Source organism: Lithobates pipiens, unplaced genomic scaffold (genome assembly GCF_037356315.1).
Source record: "Lithobates pipiens isolate NorthernLeopardFrog02 unplaced genomic scaffold, aLitPip1_a1.2 Scaffold_16, whole genome shotgun sequence".
Lineage (NCBI taxonomy): Eukaryota > Metazoa > Chordata > Amphibia > Anura > Ranidae > Lithobates > Lithobates pipiens.
This window is the reverse complement of record NW_027507748.1, coordinates 589276364-589300756: the sequence shown is the minus strand read 5'-3', so window position 1 is coordinate 589300756 and position 24393 is coordinate 589276364. Positions and strand designations below refer to the sequence as shown.

The 24393-nt window shown below is 41.5% G+C and overlaps 1 protein-coding gene across 4 annotated transcripts in view; it reads left to right on the top strand.

Annotated features, from left to right (window-relative positions):
- TNS2 (tensin 2) overlaps positions 1-24393 on the top strand; it is a 275183-nt gene that overhangs the window by 141840 nt on the left and 108950 nt on the right. For all 4 annotated transcript variants that reach the window (XM_077483895.1, XM_077483898.1, XM_077483897.1 and 1 more), the window contains exons 2-4: positions 7229-7334; positions 19578-19615; positions 22062-22100. In XM_077483895.1, coding sequence (XP_077340021.1) covers positions 7229-7334; positions 19578-19615; positions 22062-22100 — 183 coding nt within the window. The remainder of the gene's footprint in view (positions 1-7228; positions 7335-19577; positions 19616-22061; positions 22101-24393) is intronic.

The following is a 24393-nucleotide window of genomic DNA, read 5'->3' as shown; positions in this document are numbered from 1 at the left end:
TCAGATCGTGTGTACGGGCCTTTAGGGTTATGCCGCATACACAGGATCGGAATTTCCAACAACAAATGTTGGATGTGAGCTTGCTGTCGGAAATTCTGACCGTGTGTAGGCCCTATCAGACATTTGCTGTCGGTATTTCCGACAACAGATGTTTGAGAGCTGGATCTCAAATTTTCCAACAGCAAAATCCATTGTCGTTCTGAGTATGTGTAGTCCACGCATGCTCGGAATCAAGCAGAATTGCCCGAACTGGCTATTGAACTTAATTTTTCTCGGCTTGTCGTGTGTGTTGTACGTCACTGCGTCCTTGGCGATTGGAACTTCTGACAACATTTGTGCGACCGTGTGTATGCAAGATAAGTTTCAGCCAACATCCGTCTGAAAAAAATCCACGGTTTGGTTGTCGGAAATTCCAATCGTCTGTACGTGGCATAAATGTTACCACTAACCCTAAGGCCGCGTACACACGCGCGGACTGTTCGCCCAACCTTGTCCGCTGAACAGTATTTGGGCGGACAGTCCGCTCGTGTGTGGGGCTTCAGCGGACAGTTTCAGCGGACAGTTGGCCGAACAAGGTCTTACGGAAATTCCGAAAAACTGTCCGCTGAAACAAGGTTTCAGCGGACTGTTCGCTCGTGTGTAGGCTTGTTCGGCCAACTAAGTCTCGCGCATGCTCAGAAAGGATTTCCACGTCGGAAGGTTGCATTGCAGTGTATAGGACGTCGTATTTTTCGTCCCGTCGTACGTGCCGTTCACGTCATCGCGCACGGTTTCAGCAAACTGTTCGTCCGTCGTGTGTGGCCATGTCCGTCCATGCTAAGTTTGAGCGGACTGTTCGCTCAAACTGTTGGACGGACAAAGTTGGGCCAACAGTCCGCGCGTGTGTACGCGGCCTTACAATTACAATATTGTATACTAAAAAAACAAAACCAAAAAAAAGGGCAGACTGGATGGATTACTCTTTTTCTTTTTCTGCCATCACGTTTCTATGTTTCTTTCACAATATTTTTATTGAATAAAGGCAAACTCACAAAACAGTGAAGAGTCGCCCAGCATATAAACCACAAAACTCATAGGCCTCTTACATGGAATAACCAGTAACAACAAAGCAAAACGAAATGTAACCAGGTGAGGTTGCCTCAAACTATCACAGTCAATCAGCCCTGGTTAACATTGCAGGGATTTAGCAGGCGATTTGACATGTCAAATTGCATGCCAGATGTCAGCAATGGCACCGTCCGAATCGGTGCGACACCGCATCTATTCCCAAAAGCACATTTTGTACTACTTTTGGAAACTTTGGGGTGCGATTTCAATAGACATCCGGGCAGAAACCCACACAGATGTCTCTGAAATCACCCCCGAAGATGGGACTAACATGCGGGAATGAAATTGTGCGAGTTCAGCTGAACCGGCTCCATCAAAATCTCCTGCTATTGTGAATAGGAATGCGGAGTGCCGCTTTCAATTTGCAATAGTGTGAAGTTGAACCCAGCCTTAGATGGCGATTTTGACAAGTTTCAAGTCTTGCCACAAATTTTGATTGAATAGAGATTCACTTTTGAAAATGTAATAAAAGGAAGCTGAGCAAAAGCTGTGTTCACTTTGAATACACCAAGTGCAAAGATAATAAGAAAAACAGGATTTTTACTTGCACACAATTGTAGAGTGCCCAGGTTATAGTTGTTTTATGAATGGTTCAGATGTGCACTCCTGCAGCTCCGCTAGGTTGCAGTTGGTCTCTTCGAGTTGCACCTCTAACTAATAGCTGCTTTACCAGGTCTCTAAGTTTGGTGGGATGGTCTTTGCCAGACATGGTCACAGTTGCACTACATTTGTTTAAAAGGTTTAATACAATTTCAGGAGATATTTATAGCTTAGGATATCTTTTTTATAACCCAAACACTGAGTGTTGCTTCTCCATAACTTTATGCTAGTTTTCATGAGGCTGTTTAGATTTGTTCTGTAACAAACTCTGGCATATCTGAGATCTTGCTTCTAAAAACAGTTGTTTGCACCTGAGCTTATTTAGGGGTTTTACGGAAAAGACAGTGAATACTTACTCAGCAATGACTTTTCTTTTGTGTAGACCAGTGGTCTCCAAACTGCGGCCCGGGGCCCAGATGTAGCCCTTTGCTTGCCTTTATCTGGCCCTCGGCCACTATTCCACCAACTGACACCAAAGATGGGGATCCATTCCCCCTACTGACAGCAGCACTATTTCTCCTTTTAAAACCAATGAAGGGGCACTGATGCCGGGGAATTTTCTACACCCAATAGCCACAGTCCGGCCCCCCTAAAGCCTGAAGGACAGTAAATTGTCCCTTTGCTTAGAAAGTTTAGAGACCCCTGGTGTATACCAATGACATAAATTCCCAATTTACTATTTTTTATTTTGTTTTTAACATTACAAACGTACGGAAAATTCCAAGTGAGATGGTATGCATAGTGTATTTAATACAATGGGTTCAGTAATGATCTGTTAACTGTGAACTTGGACTAGTATAAGTGACTGGTCCTCAAAGGATCCTTTGCTGAGAAAACAAGTGGTGGATGCTATTGCTGGTTGCTTCTTTTGAAAATACTAGTTGCTTTGCTGCCATATTGACCTGCAAAATATATAGGAGATAAGTACTTCTGACTTTCTTAATCTGTACACTTAGGGGTCTATACCTGAAGTCAGTGAGTTAGTGAGTCTGATTTCTAGCCAGGCAACTAGCATTTTCAGAAGGAAGATAGCAATGGCATTATAAGTTCTGTCAAGAGTTTTGACTTGAAGTTGAACTCCGGGCTCCCCCTCCACCACCCCTCTACCCAACCTTTCTCTAACATATTGCTGGCATCTGAATACCCCTTTATACTTATAAAAATCCATGATCACATTCTACTAAGTTTTCTCTCTTCTGTTTATAGAAGGCAAGGTCTTTCTTCAGGTGTGCTTAGGAATAGCATTAAAGTGATCTATCATTACTTATTACTTTACTATTACAAGCTCAGAGGCTGGCATATTCTCTTTTTGGTGACACAATGACTTGAAACGTACATGTGCAATGCATGTGAAATCAGAGATACGCATTGCGTGTTTGGTAGTTCATAAAGGATAACTGTGACAATCCTGTTCTTCTTCGTAAACAAGTCAGCAATGGGTGTTCCCAAATTTAGATATTGGCAGGTTCTCTTTAATTCAGATATGATGGGTAAGGAAAGACACATACGTTGGGTTTTCCTAGTTTTTACAAGGAGTTTGGGAATTTTGTTACATTTACCAGACCATCTAACATTCAACTTTACCATCTGTAAGCACTTAGAGAACATAGCATATCATACTTGCTGCATTTGCTAAGTGTCAGGGAATTCAGTGATGGAACTGTAAGCAAGAACCAATCATAAAGGAAATCTTCACAATGGTGGTTCTCATGAGAAAATAGTGTTCAATGGTCAGCAAGTATCACCATCTAACAATGGTCAGCAAGTATCACCATCTAAGCCCTTGGACACACAGTCGGACATTCTGAGAACCAAATCCGTTGGATTTTGTCCGACGGATTTTGTCTGATGGATTTTGTCCGAAACTGTTGCATGCACACGGTCGGACAAAGTTGTCGGAAAATCCCATCGTTCAGAACATGATGATGTAATTTCGTTACGTTGGGACTATGTTCAGGCTAGTAGCCAATAGCTTTGGTCTAGGAATTTGATCTGAGAATGTGTGGCACTTTGTCCGATCGGAATTCTCTACACCCAATCGGAAAAAGTCAGATCGGAACATCTTTTCAGTTTACCTTCTTTGCTCAGATAACTCCCTGGATATTAATGGAGGTAGAAGAGATTACATGGACAGAAGTAGTAAACAGAAGCTTACAGATGGGTTCCTGATTGTTTTTTGGCCGATCCATAGTTGGCTGCAGTCTTGTCATACCTCCTGACAAAATCCAGAGTGTGTAGGTGGATATCAGTAGCTTGGGTATGGCTTCATAACAAGGATTGGAAATGTTTTTTTATTAATGTGTAAAAACGTATTTACTATATATTTTCTTAGACTGGTTTCTGGGCTGAATTTCCTTGGATTCTACTGATCCTTTCCTCTCTGTATTTTTAGCTGCTCTTTGAATGAACGACAATTTCCGTTCGTCCCATTATATCCTTACAGCTTGGCCCACTGCTACACCCATCAGCTTAATGAGTGGTCTACATACATCTTCCTGTCACCTCCCCAACATTGTTTTCTTACTGACGTCAAATACTGGTGTTGAGCAGCTGTGCTAAAAAAAAAAAAAAAAAAAAAAAAAAAATTACTGCATATTTATCATCCCATTTTTTTACTGTCTGTTCATCTCTTCTGCTGAAAACATGTCTTCAGTGAAGAATGCTCAATTATTATTAAATCATTACATTTTAACCAGCTGTTATCAGCACTAAGAACCTGAGCTCCGACAAGTGTTATGTACTGGTTACCTATTTGGGAAACATTAAAGTGGAATGTCAGTTTATACAAAGTTTTCAAGTTTCACCTGCTGATCTCCATGCAATGAACACAGAAGCCTTCACACGTGTTTGCGTTCCCAGCAGTCTTCTTGACTGCCATTTATTCATCCAAGTTTGAATTCAACAATTGATAAATACTTTTCATTTCAATGATCTGCTTTACAACTCTGTTGTACGTGTCAAATATTATTTCCTGTTGGTTCCTTGAGTGAGACTTCTAACTCCTTTTAAAATGTCAGTGGGCTCCATTCACAAAGCAGTATCTTACCGCATCTGAGCATGTGGTCAGATACCGCAGAGGATTTTTCAAAAAGTTTTTAGCATTCAATAAAAACACTACTAAAATACTGCATGAGTTATTTTATGAAGTCGTGTGGTATTTTAGTAGAGGAAGGCTGCAGTAATTTACTACCAGGGGTAACCAGCTTCCTTATCACAGGCTGTCAATAGCTGGGTGTTAAGGAGCAGGCAACCACCAACTTCCTTAACAACTAGCAACTGTCCCCCCAAAATCCATACCAGACCCTTATCCGAACATGCAGCCTGGCAGGTCAGGAAAGGATGGGGACGAGCGAGCACCCCCCACTCCTCAACCATACCAGGTCACATGCCTTTAACATGGGAGGGTGCTTTGAGGCTCTGCATCCCAAAGCACCATGTCCAGATGTTGATGGGGAAAATGGCCTCTTCTGCGGGTGGGGGGGCTTATCAGAATCTGAAAGCCCCCTTTAACAAGGTGGCCCCCAGATCCTGCCCCCCATGTGAACAAGGACTTTTCAAAAACTGGCTAATGTGTTTTTTTACACTTTTGTTTTTCGTGAATGAGTAGGGGTCCTAAGTACCCCATAGTCATTCACACGGAGGGGGGATCTGGGGGCCCCCTTGCTAAAGAGGCAGTGCCGCCAATTGTTATTTTTACTTTCAGCTGTCAGTTTCACAGCAAAGAACCATGTGCACATAATGCCAAGCCTAGACAACACCATGTAGTCATCACCACCACACAAGGTCAGTGGCTGAGCTGGCAGCCTTATCTTGAAAAGAGACACCTTTTTAAGGTAGCATCCTGGTTGCATTACATTGAATGCCCTGTGTTGCTCATTTTAGGCCTTCATGACCTTGTTTTTCAATTAAGAGTTAATAGTGGTGGGGATAAAAATTTGGTGCTTTGGTGCACACAACCATACCACACAGCTATGCAGGGAAGTACCGCAATAAAGGGCAACTTTGTGTCAACTAGTGATGAGCTGGACTGTTGCCAAACACTTGAAATCTAGGGACCGTCCCCAAAAACTGGGAATGTCTGGTCATCCTATATTACAAAACCAAATTAACAATAGAAAGCGTGTATAACCTTTAAAAGAGAAAGGTTTCTTTGAGTTAAATTTGTCTCTTTCTGTGTTTGGCACTAAATTGCCATTACTCTAACGTGTTGTTGTTTTGTTGTGGGCATATGCTGCATATTTTGTGAGCCCACAATTATTATTTTTTTTAATCAACAAAATATAGTTTTATTGAATATAACACTAGGCAGTACAAGTCTGTAAGTACGTAGGCATACAATCAGTAAATAGCTCACATCATCGCATACATGGTGGTGACTGTAGGTGACTGTATAGCCAACTCGGCAGCACAGATCAGGTAAGCATTGCGAACTACCCCGAGTACCTAGCTTTTTTTGAGCAGGAGATTGTAAACAATTTAACAGTACAAGTAACAAAAGAAGGAAGAAAAAAAAGAGGTAACCAAAAAAAAAAAACCCCAAAGAGGTCAAACCACCTGGGTGTATACAACCTGGGTTTTACATATTATTGCAAAGACAAATCAGCTCTCACAGTTCATCCAAGATCAAGTATGAGCATCTAGAGTCAAAAACAGGTAACTAGCATCCCATCTGCAGCCTGTTCAGAGCCAACTGTGAGGGCGCCACATCTGGGGAGTTCAAGCAACTCTGCCAAATGCTACTGAACTTCTTTGGTGACTTCCTATGATGATAGGCATTTTTTTCTCTAATGAGTAGTGTTAACCATTTGGATTCACTGTGCCTCCTTCGGGGCTTGCACTGAGAGCCAAAGTCGAGCAATCAGCTTCCTAGCCAGGTATAGTAGTCTCGTGAGAGCAATTTATACCGGTGTGGGGAATAGTTCCTCAATGAGACACCCCAGCAAACATGTCAGTGGGTCTACTGCAAGTTGGACCTGGTAAACACTATTAATTTTGGCGACAATTCTACTCCAATACCTTATCAACTTGGGACACCTCCAGAGCATATGGATGAGGTCACCTGGATGAGCTTGACATTTTGGACATATGGGAGATTCTCGCCCGCCCCACTTATGTAGCTGTACTGGGGTACGGTACACTCGCTGAAATATGAAGAGGTGCGACAGTCTCTGCGCTGCGGACGCTGCGGACACCGACACCAGCGGGCCCACCCCTCCAATCTGATCCCATTGTTCCCCGTCAATAGGGCCAACATCTTGCTCCCATCTCTCCCTGCAGGGTTGAAGATCAGGGGCTTGCATGTGCTATAATAGGCGAGTATAAATTCTGGAAATTATACCTTTCTTCTCAGGGTTAGTGTATATAGAATCCAGGAACGCAGAGTTTTCTAACTGCAAGCCCACATTTTAGTGGTGATTTCTATTTAGACACCATACAAGTTGTAACTTTTTTTTAAGGAAAAACAAGCTGTAATTGTAGCTGCCTGTGGTCTTGTTTAATCTCAGTTTTGTTTCCGTTACAGCCTGCAGGGGGTGAGCGTCACATCTTTCAAGAGAAAGGTCTAAGAAAGAAGCGCCTGTGTGCCGCCTGCAGTGAGCCTGTCGTGTCCCAAGGCAGCGTCTGCAAAGGTAAATGGTGACAAATACTCTGCATGCCTTTATTCAGCCTCAGAGGCGACCTCTGATGGACTTTAATGTCACATTATTAGCACACCTAAAGCAATGGATTTTTTTTAGTGGAAGTTAGAAAATTAAAGCAGACCTATGACTTGCCAGGGGTCTTTACTTACCAGTTTAGCCCTCACTCCTTCTTATCCCTTCTGTGATAACTTTGTCATTACTTAATGTGGAACTTTAGTCAGATCCTGCTAGATCAGTTCAGGCTGGCTCCTTTTGCAGGTATACCTGTATAATGTAAAACATTAAAAATAAGTGCCCATACTGTTTAAAATCAAATAATATACTGTCACACCCTACTCTACACATGTTCAGTTGCTCTCCATTTTTAGACTCTGTGCTAAATTTGTAGAAGCTGATCTGCTCACAGCCTAAAGATTTACTGCTGTTCAGGGGCTCTGGGCTTCAGCAAAATGGCAGCCTCCAGCAAGAAGAAGCAGTAACAATGCTGGAGGCAATTTACAGCACACGCTAATTTTAGTTGAACAATTATTAATGTGGAATGTATGTTCTTTGCTAAAGAGCATTATTTTTTATCAAGTTGTTATGGGTAAAGCTCCTTTTTAAGGTAACAAAGTAATCCATCATTTTTTTTTCTGCACAAATAACCTTTCTTTTATTGTTTTATGATTTTAATAGGTTTCAAACATACATGTGATCTAGCAACCTGGTACATTCAGCCTGCCCATACATGGTCCGAATCTTGGCCGGTTCCTGCTGAACCAGGCCAAGATTCTAACTGTCTATAATCATCCTTAGTTTCCTCAGGAGAATAGATTTTCTATCAGTATCAATTGGTGGATTGATGCTGGATATTATAAACTCTGGGATTCTCTCCATTTAGCCATTGAGTGCAGAATTTCCAAGTTCTTTTATTATGCTGGTGACCCTTTTGTGATGTTCCCTGTGTTGGCCAGTTAGCACAGGGATCTCAGGTCAGGCCAGTACTTTTGGGTATTCTTTGCTGAGTTTTCAGGTGTAGAGATGTTCTCCCTGTCATGTCTCTGAAGATGTTCAGTTGTGAGTGTACAGCATTTTCTTGCAGAGTCTACTGTAGCCTTCCCAGGAAATATATGAGAGAATTAGCACTCTCCCCCTTTTATATGCTGTTTTCCTACATACTAGCATTACAGGCTGGGCATTTGAACTATGGCTCTGTTATGTAAACCAGCAACTTGGTGTGCCATCTGAGGTTAACAGTAGGACCATGATACATGCAATATTTTTGCACAACATCATGCATTTCCATGCTGTGGATAGGCCAGCCACCCACTAACATTCAGGGCAGTCCCAGCATTCAAAAGAGAAGAGTAGACTGCCACTGATTAGACCTTCTCTGCCTCTTGCCCACTTCTGTGTTGCCACAGCCATGCCCTGGTGAAAGTTTTAAGGTAGGGCTCTCTTGTGAAAAGGTGGAGGGGAGAACTAAGGACTCTAATACAAAAGAAAGGGGAGAAACTGAGGACTTAAAGTGAAAGGGGGGCAGAGGATTCTAATGTGGAAAGATGGGGAGGGGCTGAGGACCTTGATGTAAATGGGGTGTGGGGGGCTCTGATGTCAAGGGGGTTCTAAAGGACTCTGATGTGAGAAGTTCCTGCCCAATATACTGGTGAAGTCGTTTCACCTTGGGAGCGACCAAAGAGCTAAAAAGAGTAGAGAATTTATGGTTGGAGGGCTGTAACAAAAGCCTTTTTAGACCTTCAGGAATCGAGTGCTGATGTTTCCGCTCAATGCTGAATCTGATGGGTATGTGATCATAAATGAAGCATGCCTTTTGGAAAATGTGCATTGTTATTTGGTTACCCAGGAGTGGAAGGATGAGTTGCAGCTGGACGTCAGTATAGGCGGTGTTGATATTTGTGAACTAAGATCCTTCAGGTTGGAGGGTCTTCAACTGTAATTCTGCAGCCTGAAATATTTTATTTAATTATTTAAAAGATAGAATTATAGTGTAATTCAAGTCAAAACCTAGCTTAAAGTGTTACTAATCACACAACAGTTAAATCAGTCTGTATATGCAGTAAAGCATGCTGGTTATACTCACTGTGGAAGGGGTTAATCCTCTGCATTGTGTAAAAATGCTGTTTAATTCTCTGATACCCCCTTCTTCCACAGTCCCTAAACTATCTCCTAATAGTACAGAGCCTTGGGGGCAAGCTGCATATGCTCAGTTTGGTGTGTATTGCTAGAGAGTTTTTTTTTTTTCTTGGAAGGGTGTATGTGATCAGTACAGGGTTGATTAGAACTGTCCAGACAGAGGGTCAGGGGTCCTGCAGCCTCATAGGACAATCGGAGGAGAATGAAAACTCCTCCTACAAGCTTTAACCAAACACTGATAGAAGTCACAAGACTGCTATATACTGCTGATGAGAGAAGGTATTTAGCCATTTATAGTTAATAAAACTATTGCATTTCTGTGTACTGTTGGAGACCAGAGGAGGAGGGGGGCCTGTATAAGTTCACCTTACATATTTTTCTGTAAAAGATGAACTTACAATTTTAGACCCCTTTCACACTGGGGAGCTTTGCAGGAAGCAGCGCTTATCACGTGGTTTTAACCCTTTCTGGGCCTTTCTCAGCGGATAGCGGGGGTGAAAGCACCCACCGCCCCAGTGTGAAAGGGGCTTAAAGGATATCTAAAGTCTTGTCATACTTACCTCCTTTGTGCAGTTGGTTTTGCACAGAGTGGGCCCGATCCTCCTCTTCTGGGGTCCCTCAGCGGCGCTCTTGATTCACAGGCAGACAGTGGGACTCGGCCCTGCCCCCGGCTCCCGCATCATTGGATGTGATTGACAGCAGCACCAATGGCTGCGCTGCTATCAATCTATCCCATTAGGACCCGAGACACCAGCTGGAGCTATTGTGCTCTTCCCCGTCGCTGGAAAAACCAGGTTCAGGTAAGTAAAAGGGGGGCTCTGGGGGGCTGCTGCATCACAGGAGTTTTTTTAACCTTAATGCATAGAATACATTTGGGTGAAAAACCTTGAGGGTTTACAACCCCTTTAAATATTGACTTCTTTCCTTTTACAGGGTAGATAGAATAGGCTTAGAATGGGGTTAGGAGTAGATTTTAGTTTGGTTTTGACTGGAATTACACTTTAACTGTTGCCCTATCTAATATGTATTGGTCAATGGTGCCGTATATGTATAGAATCTCCAAACAGAAGCTTCATTTTAGTGCTAACATGCTAGGGAACGACATACTTATCTGATCGTTTTTTTTTTAATTCTTGTGATTGGTCCTTGGCAAAGTTGCTATAATCCGATTACATTGAAGTGCAAATAAAATACATATTGCTTTGTTTCTGCTTCGATGTGATTTAATTCTGTGTATGCATTCATTTTGGATCATTTTCTAGCCAAGACATATGCTGCAGCTCTTAAGGAGATGTCTGACATATGGGGTGGTCACTCAAGGTCAAACATGTAGAATGCAAGGCTGAATTGGAAAATCATATATTGCACCACGTGTTTTTATTTATCTGTATTATTTGGAATGCTGTGTACAGTAAATGAGAACAGTTCTAAATCCCAGTCTCTGGGGCGTTACATAATTTTTTACATTTTTTCTAATGCCGCGTACACACGATCGTAATTATGGTCGTAAAAAGATCTGATGGTTTTCCCGACTGGATTTCTAATGGAATTCCGCTCAGGCTGTCTTTCCTACACACGGCCACACCAAATTCCGACTGTCAAGAACGCGGTGACGTACAATACGTACAATGGGACTAGAAAAAGGAAGCTCAATACCCAGTAGCCAATAGCTTCCGTCTCGTAGTTGAATCTGAGCATGCGGGAGTTTTTACGCGTCGGAATTGCATACAAACACTCTGAATTTCCGATCATATTCCGAACATGCTCTCAAGTTTTTGCTGACGGGAATTTAGAATTCGGCCAGCTGAATTCCAATGGAACATACACATGGTTGCATTGAAAAGCTCTCATCTTTTGCTGGCCGATATTCCGATCATGTGTACGCGGCATTAGTCATAATGTAGTGCTAGTGGTCAGTGTACATCACAAAGCATTGTAATTGTGTGAACTAACCACATAATATGAAGTCAAAACTACTTTAGAGGAACCCTTTTTTGGGGGGGGGGGGGGGCAAAAACAAATGTCGAGTGTGTATACTAGTTTAATTTGTTATTCTTTTCTTTTTTGAAGCAAGTTCGAATTTTCAAGTGAGGTCTACTTGTATTGGCTAGTTTGTCCACACACCAAAGCTTTTCTAGCTACTGCTATGGATGCTTTTAATTCACAATAACACTTAACTTTTAGGTGGTGCCACATGGTCAACTTTTTTCTGTTGTTTGTGCCTTTTGGGAGGTGGTTGCTGACTGGAGTACCCTGGTGGCAGCAGACTAAAAGTCTGGACTAAGACTAAGACTAAAAGTATTCCACTTTTGCAGCCAATTAGAAAACCCTACTAGACTTTTGTTATAGGTTTCCATTCACACACCATACCTAAACAGTTTTCTTATTTTAAGTATTTTTTACATTTGCAATGTTTCTTAAAAGTAGGTGTCGTGGCTGACTGCAAGCATTTCTGAACAAGTTAAGTTAAGAGTAACGCCACTTACACACAACCGGAATTTCCGTCAGAATAAACTCTGGCGGTCTTTCTGACGGAGTTCCGACCGAACGGACTTGCCTACACACGATCACACCAAAGTCTGTTCATTTCGAACGTGATGACGTACGACGGGACTAGAAAAGGAAGTTCAATAGCCAGTATCCAATACCTGCCCTTGCGTCATATTTGCGTTTTCCCAATAGGAATTGATTCCGTCGGAAATATTTAAAACATGTTCTATTTCTAGGTCCGTCAGATTTTTTGAAGAAAAAAGTCAGATGAAGCCCACACATGATCGGAATTTCCGATGAAATGATTCCATCGGACCTTTTACGCTGAAAAGTCAGTTCGTGTGTACTCGACATAAGGGCTTATGTACATCTGTGTTGGTCTCTGAAATGTAATCTGTGGTGTATGGCTTTCCAGAGAATGGTACAATAGCGGCTGAAAGCCATTCAGCAGGCGATTCTACTGTAGCCTGAATGCTTTTTAAAAATTTTTGACGGTCAATCTGTTTTTTTATTTGGAATACCAAACCACAACCACGAGTCCAGCATTTGGTTCGTGGTGCAACCCCATTCACTTAAATGTGAAGTATTTCCCGGCTTACTGAGAGGCTGAGCCGGGTGTCGGTCCAGGGACCTGATGGATCCAGACTCCATTATTGTGATGACGCTGTGCTCCCACAGCAAAAAGAACGCATACGTAAGTCACGCCCGCAAATGTGAACAGTGTTCAAATCACACATGTGAGGTATCACCACAATCATTAGCGTGAGAGCAATAATTCTAGTAAAAGAAATCCTCTGTAACTCTAACCTGGTAACTGTTTCATTTTTTTAAAGCGTTACCTATGAAAATTTTTAGGTACTGTAGTTTGTCGCCATTCCATGAGTGTGCGCATTTTCAAAGCATGACATGTTAGGTATCTATTTAATCGGTGTAACATCGTCTTTCACATTATGAAAAAAAAATTTTTTAATTCATGAAAGTGTCTTTTTTCCCCAAAAAAATGCATTTGAAAGACTGCTGAGGAAAATATAGTGTAACATAAAATATTGCAAAGATCTCCATTGTAATCTCTAGGGTCTCTGTTAAAAAATATATTTAATGTTTGGGGGTTCTAAGTAATTTTCTAGCAAAAAATAAGGATTTTAACTTGTAAGCAATAAATGTCAGAAATAGGCTTAAGCCTCGTACCCACGATCGGATTTTCTGACGGGAAATGTGTGATGACAGGCTGTTGGCGCAAAATCTGACTGTGTGTATGCTCCATCGAACAATTATTGGATTTTCCACGGACAAATGTGGGATAGCAGATTTTAAAATTTTCCGCAGAAAAATACATGTTGTCAGATTTTCTGAGCGTGTGTACACAAGTCCGTCCGACAAAAGTCCAAAGTACAAACACACATGCTCGGAAGCAAGGACGAGCCAGAAGCAGTCGGTCTTAAGTAGAGTTCGTAATGGGGAATCAACATTTGTGACGTGGCAGATTCTCTTCTTTAATGGGATAATAATGAAGCTGCTTTGCTGGTGATACTGATGGAGTTATTGCAAACGAATTTTCAAAGGCTTTTTTGTTTCTAGTGATATCAAGAATGATATTATTATTTTTTTTGTCCAAGTTACCACAACACCATTATCCTGTAGTTTTTAAGATCAAAGATACAACTATGTTTTTTTTTATTGTGCATTAAAAATAGAAAACAAAGAAAATTAGACATGCTATCTGCCCATAGAACTTAACCAAAAAGTGCATTCTATGCATCCAAAAATATAGAAAATATACCAAATCAAATCATTATTCAACCAAAAAATAGTCAAAGCAAAAACTCCAAGGCCAGTAATAAAAAACACATTATCGCCTCTGATTTCGCAACATGTCTGGTTGACGAACGGCCATTCATAAACAAAATGAAAAGCACGAAATGAAAGGTGCAAAATGAAAAGCGCAAAATGAAAATTGCGAATCAATACTCACCAAACTTCTACTAACACAAAATTATCAGAAGGAGCCCAAAGGTTGGCGCTAAAGAGCTGAAAAACCATGCAGTACGTCGCTGCGTTCGTAATTGTTGGCCAACAATTGTGTGCCGTGTGTATACAAGACAAGTTTGGGCCAACGCCCTTCAGACAAAAGTCCACGTGTGTACAAAGCTTAAGGCATGAAAGGGTTAAAGTAGGATTTCTCAGTGTGGGAGTTGCCAGAAAAGACTGTGATTAGATAAGCAGCAGTTTGAAGTATTTTTTTATGCTTTGTGCTATGTAAATGAGAACATGTCCTAGACCTAGACCCGCTGACCTAGACTGCAGCAATTTCCAGTTCTAAGCCCAGTATACCTGCGCCAGGAGTCTGGGGCTTAGAAATCCTTTCTGCATCCACACGCCTTCTCCATAGCTGACAGGATGGGCTATGCGGCTGCTGATTGGTCGGCTCCGCCCATGTGAGTGCGTTGACCAATTTGAATGCTCCAAAATGTTCCTCCTGACGAGGGACGTTTTGGACATTCAGCTCAGAGTATTTCTGAGCCCTGGACTCCTGGCATGGATCTACCGGGGCTTAGAACCTGGAGATTGATGTGGTCCAGGTCAGCGGGACCGGGGGGGGGGGGGGGGGTGAGTAAGGGGACCTGTGTAATGCCCCGTACACACGATCAGATTTTCCGACAACAGATGTTAGATATGAGCTTGTTGGCTGAAAGTCCGACCCTGTGTATGCTCCATCGAACATTTGTTGTCGGACTTTCCGGCAACAAATGTTGGCTAGCAGGTTCTCAAAACAACAAAAGTTTGTTGTCGGAGTTTCCGATCATGTGCACACAAGTCCGACGCACAAAAATTCTACGCTTGCTCGGAATCAAGCAGAAGGAGCCGCACTGGCTATTGAATTTTCTTTTTCTCGGCTCATCGTGCGTCTTGTATGTCACCACGTTCCCATGTTCGTAATTGTTGGCCAACATTTGTGTGACCGTGTGTAGCCAACATCCTTCGAACAAAAATCCACGGTTTTGTTGTTGGAATGTCCAAACATGTGTACTTACCCTTTAAGGTTCTGTCCATTGTTAAAGTATAACTAAAGATAATTTTTTTTTTTTTTGGATAGAGTGGAGAGGGATTAGAACACCTGTCCGTTCTTTTTGCTGTCTGTGCATCCATTAGGGAGATTCACCCTCTTCATTTATCCTGTGTCCTGTGTACCGTTATCATCAAAAGTAAAAATGAAAGAAAGTCCCCAATTTTGGGTTGACATCAGAACTCTAATAGAGGGGAAATCTTCCACTAGGGACACCCCTAGTTCTGGTGACATTGGTGGCACACTTGGATTACCTCACTTCTCATTTTAGAGGGATTTCCTCTCACTTCCTTTTTGGCTATGGGACAGGAAGTGAAGGGAAATCTCCTCAATAGGACGCAGATGGCAGAAAAAATAAACTGGCAAGGGTTATAACCCTCCTTTACTCTATCCAAAATCCAGTCCACTTAGTGATGGATGCCTTAATTGTTGGCACATAAGAGATTAAAGGGATATTGCAGCACAGATACCCCTTTAGATTTGTGAGGCACATCTGGGTTTACCAGTGTGACAGTCATGTTCACCTAGTCTTGGAAATACAGCGATTTAAAAAAAAAAAAAATTTTATATAGAATCTCAAGGCTTGGCTGCATTGATGCAACACTGCCTGAAAATCGGTGGGTTTCCGAGACCAGGTTCTGTCACTTCTGCAGTTATCAGTGGCTTATAAGCTGCCACATTTGCAACCACAATAAAGGACATTTCCAACAGGTTAGCTGAAAGTAGAAAACTTTAAATAAATCTTAGTTTCAGTTAGTTACAATTTTTTTTTTTTTTTTACAATATCTACTACAAAGTAGCATGCTTTCAATCTTAGCTTTATCCAATGTAAGGGTAGATAGGGACATTACTATACAATAGAGATACCATGTCTATCACTTTGCAGTTTCTTCACTATACCCCTGGAATACATGAGTGCTGTATACTCCCAGGAGTTAAACCAAACCTAGCATGTCATGTACATGTATGAAGGCAACTGTTAGCTGAATACTGATGGACCCGAGGCATTATGTCTATAAATAATATTATCCGTTATCTAAACTAAAGAAAATTGGCCAAAAAAATATCTGATATCCCAATGTGGTCTTGTGGATTATCAGCTTTCCCAGCTTCAACACTTCACAAACTGCAGGTCATAGAAAGACTTTGTCGTTTTTTTTTTTTGGCACACAATTTAGCCCATGAGGTCACAATTACGTTGTCTGTGAACACAAAACCTCAGTGGTCGATGATGTGACCAGGGAGTTCACATTACAGTGAATGTCACAATGTCACATAGAGCTGTGAGTCACAGTGATGTGATGGCTTTTCCTGTAAACCATAAGAGAGGAGCTTTCAGAATCCTCATTAAACTGCATTTAGCTGGGACGCCTAGTTGAGGGTGGCTTAATACTAGGCTTTGGATAAAGCAGGATTATTTGCAGCCTGTTGACTGACTTTCTCATACATACAGTTGACAATTGTAAACTTATTGTGACTGGCTTCAATTATAGTTTTCTAATGCCGTGTACACACGGCCGGACTTTTCGACAGCAAAGGTCCAATGGAATTAATCCGTCGGACAATTCAACCGTGTGTGGGCTTCATTGGACCTTTGCTGTCGAAAAATCAGACGGACTTTAGATTTAGAACATGTTTCAAATCTTTTAGACGGACTCGAGTCTGTCCGAAAAATCTATTCGTCTGTATGCTAGTCTGACGGAAGAAAACCGACACTAGGGCAGCTACTGGCTATGAACTTCCTTATTCTGGTCCGGTCATGTGTCATCATGGTCAAATCCATCGGACTTTGGTGTGATTGTGTGTGTCCAAGTCCATTGGTTCGCAAAGTCCATAGGAAGTCTGTCAAAAGTCCGTCTGGAAGACAGTCGGACCTAGTCTGCTGGAAAGTCTGGTCGTGTGTACATGCCATAATACTGAACTAAAGAAAACAAATACTATTTCCATTTGAGATATGGTAACATGAGAACTGTACACCGGCCACCAAAATTTGCTGCTTCTACCTTTATAATATCATCTACTTTATTCTCAACTGCAGTCTCCCATAAACTCTACAAACATATCAGCTTTCGGAAAGGTAATGGTTGCGTAGGTGTAGGCACTCCCCCACATGACAGTACTTGGGCATGCTGACTGACCACTCAGGTAAGCAGCGCTCTGAGTGTGTGGGGACACTTAAGATATGATACTACCTTAAGTCCAAACTTAAAGTGAAATTCCAGCTTAACCCTAATGATAGCCTGTGTATGACCCTTTTCACACGAGAAGTCCACCTATCCATTTTTCAGTACCCTCCATTCTCCTCTATGGGATGGCTTATGTAAACGACTTGTGTCCGTTTACACCAGCATACCTCCCGATCCAATCTGGCAAAAACAAATGGAAGGGGATCTGTTGGGCAGATTGGATCGGAGGGCAGTGTAACCAGACAGCTGGTCTGTTTACATCTGACTGCCCATAAAGCAGAGCAGGCTGTGTCCGTGTCCGCTCTTAATAAATTGAGTGGACATAGACCTGTCATCCACCTGCTGTGCTCTGTTCTGTTCAACAAGTGATCAGCGGATAGATCCCCTGCTGAGAAAACCGGAGTTAAGTGGAGTTCAGCCTGTGTGACAGGGGCCTAAGAAAGATATCTATTTTCAGACCACTCCTGCCCAGTCATGTAATCTCCTGTGACAGCCAACAGCGCTGCAGGGAGGAGGAGAAAGTGCTGCAAAAAGAGCTAGTAAACCCTGGAACTGTGACGTCACCCATAGGCTTCAACATCTCATCCATTGTCGACACTCCCTTCTCTCCCCTAAAACCGCAGGGGGGGCTGGACCAGAGCGGGCTGAAAATAGGTAAGTATATACATCTTTCTTACACAGGTTAGTAAGCATAAGTGTTGGGGGGATAGTTTTAAGAGTAGTCGGTGTTAAGCTGGAATTTCAGTTTAAAGTTAAAATCCAGGTAGATGAAAATAAAACCAATGTTGTTATGTCGTCATGTGTATTATGAGGACACATGCATTTTTGAATGCAACATGTATAAGTACCCATTTTGATGTGGTATCAGCCCTTTGTAATGCCCAAAAAAGACAAAAACAGACAATGTTCAGTGATGACCTTCTGAAGTTCCTAAATGCTGCAAATGAAAACTTCTGTCATCTGTCATTTCTTCCAGTGGTAGAACATCATATGTGTTGTCCAATACCTTCCCTTCATAATGCCTATTATGAGTACAGTTTGCTTGCCCCAAGATCTAATACATTGCAGCCTACCAGTCCTTACATGTGGTGGCTGCATTCCTTTTCATTTTTCAGAACATATTTAGCAAATACAGAAAATACATGTTGATCCTTGTCACTGCCTGCACTGGTAGAAAACAACTTCTCATTTTCCTTCTGTAAACAACTAAACCCATCACATCTCATGTTATGGAGATGAACAAAAGCAGACATGTTTGAAGTCCATCCTGGGTGGCAACCATGGCTACCTCCATAGATACACTGGAGAAGCGATCGTAGCCACGCAGGGACAGGAAGTGTGCTATTCTTGGGATTACAAAGTGAAAATAAAGATAAAAAGAATGCAGATACTTCATTTAAGGACTGATACTCTAAAATTTATTTATTTTTGTTTGTTTAGATATCCTTTAAATAGAGCAAGATGCAAGAGGCTTCTAATGCATTATGAGGGTGGAGCTGAATCAGACCTGCTCATATATGACAGGTCTTAATTAAATATTCAAACTATTCTTTATTTGCCTGAGTATTTATGGCGTGAAAGCCCCATGGTCAGGGTAGAGCAGAATAAGTGATTTTTATGTTATTGACTGTGCTATTGAAAATTGCCTGCGGTTAGATGATGATGATACAAAGGGTGCCCATGATCCTTCAGTGGGGCTCACATAAACTTGTTTTGTAGATTCAAATACTTCTTTTGTTTATGCTATGTCAGGATCAATTGCAATTGTTTATTTCAGAATAGGGGATCTCCAGCACATATCATATACAGTATGTAGTGGTTTTGAAAAGGCAAACCATTCATTACAAACATTTGTGCCGTCACCCACCCATGGGACTTTACGTCTGCTTGCTGAAGCTCTCCAAGTCTGACATTAAAGGAGAAGTAATATTGCAAGTCTTACTAATCTGATCATTTAGAACTAAACAATACGATCCCCACATGATAGCCTGTTCACTTAACATGCACAGCCATACACTGTATGTTGGGTTGACTATTACTACTCAAAGCCAACTTGGACTACATCTTGTGTAGAAGGGCAGCAATGAATAGAAGGCATCATGAAGTGTCTCACTCCCACTTCACTTCCACAACTTATGTTGTAGTTTTTCTGTATGACAGATTTGCTGTTTTTTGTACCTATTCTAGTGAAAATGGTGGCAACAGTGCTGGTTTGGTGAGGCTCTTTGCAGACAGCAGTCGGAGAGAGGACTTGTCACAGCACAGCAGGCATCATAGTTGTGTGTTGGTGATTGGCAATGCATTTCTAATGTTCTGTGAGCCTTATCTAATATCCTGTATGTTTCTTTTGTATTTCAGTATGCAAGATTATAAGTCATAAAAAATGTGAAGGAAAGGTGAGACCAACATCCAAGTCATTCCCTATCTGTCATCTGTAATGTGCATTTCTCTTTGGTTATTCATCAATGTAGGCCAGTACTTGCCAGATTTGTGGATTGGCTGAGCATGTGTTTACTTTAAACTCCCATTAGGGTGCATTCAATGTTATTTACAGCCCGATTGTTCAGGGCCCATATAATTCCTACTTTCTGCCAATTAGAAAATATGACCCTATGTGTCAGTATGCATAGAGTAGGGAGTAGGTAAAACACCCGCCATTTTTGTGTGTCTTGGTGGGAGATTCCATTCACCGCCTATTCTAGAAACACAGCAGGAAGTTTAAGTAAATCTCTATAAAATTAGAAAAAAAAAAAAATCCCCTCTTAGACAGTTTTCTCTGGATCCAGTGTCCTCTCTAGTAGATTTCCCATCATCATCTGTTCCAATGACAAACTTAAAGTGGAACTAAGCTAAAAAAATAAATAAAAAATATGCTAGAAAGTAGGGTTTAGTTTTTTTGACAGAACAGACATGCAAAGTCTTTTTGCCCAAAAATCTGCTTCTTCTTGGTTCTAGCAGTTTTTTATTTTTTTATTTAGTGGTCACTGGCTGACGTGCATTTGCAGGGTAGTGTACGCCTTGGCTTATTCCTGGGATCTGTAAAATACCAGGAATGAAGTCAAGTACTGGGAATGATGTAACTCCTGTGCGTGTGCTTAGGAGTAGCATCATCAGTGGTGGTTTAATAGTAACACGGGAGACATCGGACCTGAAAAAGGCTGACAGAAGATTTCAGCAGCATCCAAACCATAGCGGGACATCGCAGAAATCACATTGATGGAGAAAGCACTCTAGTTGGTAAGTGTGACATATTTACACCTGCACAGTAGGACATACGCCTACCCAGCATACATCAGTTACGTTTTATTTTATTTACCCTTACTTACTGCCCCAGTAACAATGATCACTTATACACTTAGACAAATAAAAAAGGTGATTATCCACAGTGGCACAAAAGAGAGGGAAGCACAACCTAGCACAATAAACCTTTAATTAAGCAGACATAAACACACACAATAAGATTGCATTCACATGGTTCAAAAAGAAAATGCATCCTGAATATGTCCATCAAAAACTCTGGATCTATGGCAACCCATCTATAGATGACTTCACCCAAGCGTTGGCAGGAGAAACACGTGTACAGTGTGAGACCTAGCTTTTACCATCAGAACCCAGTGGGGGAACTGTAACAACCTGCCAGCCTCACATGTAGATGATCCGAAAGAGATAGTAGTCCAGGGAGAGAGAGACACACGCAGTTCACATGCCCCGCCTACGATCGCCAACAAGAGACGAGCGCCAAATTCAGGTAATGAAAGCCCAGGATGGTCTCCCTGTAGTGGAGGGAATCAGAAGAGCATGCAAATTGCCCGATCACTTGATGTGTTTCGACGGCATGGCCTAGTTTCTCAAATGGGAAACATTGAGATGACATTTGAGAAAGGTGGCCATGTGTTTTTGGCACAGATTTCTTGGAAGCCCTTGTTGGACAGTTTCAAGGGACAACTGCATTTATCTTGGCACATCTTTATTGTGGACTTTGGAGTCTATGTTTTACACTGACTGTAGCTCAATGCGCGCGAGCAGCAATTTCTTTTTTTTTTTTTTTTGGATATTCACCGTCCCCACAGTATCCAAAACTAAATCTGTTTTGGCTTTATATATAATTTAACATCCATAAACTAACCAAGGTTCAGAAGGAGGAAATAAGTGAATCACATGCACCCCAGCACCCCACTTTATGCTGGCTGTGGTACCTGACCATCGTCTTCAGAGTTATCCTAATTACAGCATATGTAGTGGGGGATTTATAGCCTGACTTATGGTTTGGGTCTCATTATACACACATGGCTATTTGAAACATCCCTGTACTATGTGTGCTTAGAACTATGAAGTCTTTTTAGTCCTTTGGACGTCAGTCATAATTTTACAGGGTCATTATGAATAGGCCCTCTGTCTATTTCATGGGTGGAGGGTTCTCAGCTAAATATAGACCAAAGACCTGTGAAGGTGAACACCTACTATTAGAGAGACTTCATATGTGGATAAAGCTCTTTTGTGTCTTGTTTACAGGACTCCCGCATGGCACTGGAAACATTTTCACCTCACAATGATTATTTTCCTAGAAACATGACTCGCTTTACTGGTAGATTTACATGATTAGTGGCCAGAAAAACCTGCCACTGTCTTCATTTTCAGTAGTAAAGCTTGGTGTGTCTTTTTTTTATTTAAAATAAGCAATATTGTGTTTACTTGTTTTCTGTGTGACTAGTATATAATGCAATTAGGATATGTGTATGTTACAGAATGGCTAGGCTTTGTCACGTCTTTGTTCTTCATATATAATACGATTTGAATTTCGATCATTTGTCAAGTCACTTTATTTTTATATGAATCTTACAGGTTCCTCCATGTTGCTCCAGTCCTCCCCATCCTGACATGGTAAGTATATAAACACAGCTCGTATTTACATACAATGCTTTATTGATAAGAAAACAGTGTTTTGTTCCAGGGGAGCATATAAATCTTTGCATTCAAAATTGGGACGAACCTTGCGTTTCTTAAAGTAGAACTAAAGGCAATACTTGTTTTTTTTTCATTTTGGATAGAGTAAGGGTTATTACTGTTAGTTTATTTTTTGCCATCTGTGTCCCATAGCCAAAACAGGAAGTGAGAGGAAATCCCTGAAAATTAAGGGGATCTCTTGGGGACTCCCAGGTCACCAGATCTAGTGTCCCCATTAGAAGATTCTCCCTCTATTATGTCTTCTTCTACTTCTGGGAAAACACAACATTTGTGATTTTCCTTTCAATGATAATGGTAAACAGGACAAATAGAGAGGGTGAACCTCCCTAACGGGGCACAGACAGCAATAAAAACTGACAGGTGTTGTAATCCATCTCCACTCTGTCCAAAACCAAAAAAAACATTTTGTTAGGTATTCTTTGACCTGCACACTTGTTGAAACTCCTTAGAAACATTGTACAGCAGAATTATGGGCAAGGGAGGCATTTGGCTGCAGATTCTTCCCAGATATCATTTATCTGAGCATTTTATAATATTTCTTACACGGTAGGGGTGCCCACCCTCTAAAGTAACACAGTTCCTCATCTGGTTTGTGCTTGATGCCAAAATAAAGTTATCTAAATTGGAAGTTAGCTGATCTATTGTTTATCTCATCTTCACTTTAAAGTAGACCTGTCATCGCAGGGTCAACTTAAAGTGTTACTAAACCCACAACAGTAAAATAAGTATGTATATGCAGTAAAGCATGCTTGTTATACTCACCGTGGAACTTAGGAGTTAATCCCGTGCATTGTGTGTTTGGTACTGTCTTCTCTGATCCTGCCCTTTTTTTACGGTCCCCAATCCATCTGCTGATAGAACAGAGCCCTAGGAGGCACTCTGCACATGCTCAGTTTGATGTGTATTGCTAGAAAGCTTTTGCTTTTTGTTTTGGGAGGGTGCATGTGATCAGCACAGGGCCGATCAGCACTGTCCAGACAGAGGGTCAGTGATCAGGCAGCCTCATAGGACAAGCTGTAACCAGACACTGATAGCCCTTGTACACACGGTCAGGCATTCTGACAACAAAATCCGTCAGATTTTGTCCAACGGATTTTGTCCGAAACTTGTGTTGCATACACACGGTCGGACAAAGTTGTCGGAAAATCCGATCATACGTAACGTGATGACGTTATTTCGTTACGATGGGACTACGTTCAGGCTAGTAGCCAATAGCTTTGGTCTAGGAATTTGATCTGAGCATGCGTGGCACTTTGTCCGATCGGAATTCTCTATACACAATCAGACAAAGTCCGATCGGATCATGTTGTAGGAAAGTTTTATAGCCCAGCTCTAAAACTTTGTCCGTCGGATATTCCGATGGAAACAGTCAGATGGAGCCCACACACAATAGGATTATCCAACAACACGGTCCGATCAGACATTTTCCGTCGGAATGTCCGACCGTGTGTACAAGGGCATAGAAGTTACAATACTGCTATATACTGCTGATGAGAAAAGGTATTTCACAGTTTATATTTACTAAAATAATTGCATTTCCATTTTCTGTGGGAGACCAAATATAGTGAATGCAGGGTCCTGGGTTTAGTAACACTTTAATTCAATAGTACACCTGTTAAAGAAGTGTGTATATACTTACCCTTGCAGTGGCCCATGTATTGAAAAGCCAATGCATGAATTCTGCACTTCTGGATGTCTAAGGTACCTGCTTTCCTGCCAGCCACTATGGTTCCTTCTGCTGGTTGGTATGTCACCACCGACAGAAACCATATCAGCTAGTGGGAGGAGCAAATATTTGAGCCATCATACTGGTCCAATACTTGCTGTGAGTGAAGAAGGGGACACACAGTGGCTTTTGAATTCACATACTGCCATAAAGGTAAGTATATCCACATTTTCTTCAAGGGTGAGCTTTTGGGTAAAAGTGAGCCTGTTGCCATAGGGTCAATTTATATATTCCAAAATGTGTTCATCTATATAAACTTTTACATAGCCAACTATTATTTATACCTTTTACATTTGCAGTGATGTATTTTAAATACAAACTGCTAGTCAGTCAATAAAGGTTCCAAGTTGTCAAGCAATACTTAAACTCGGTCCTGAGAACACCACACTTGTTCTATAAGTGTCTTTTTCCTCTGAACTGAGAAAATATTGTTTATGGATGGAATAATCCTTATTTACTGAGAACTAAGGATGGTTTGCATTG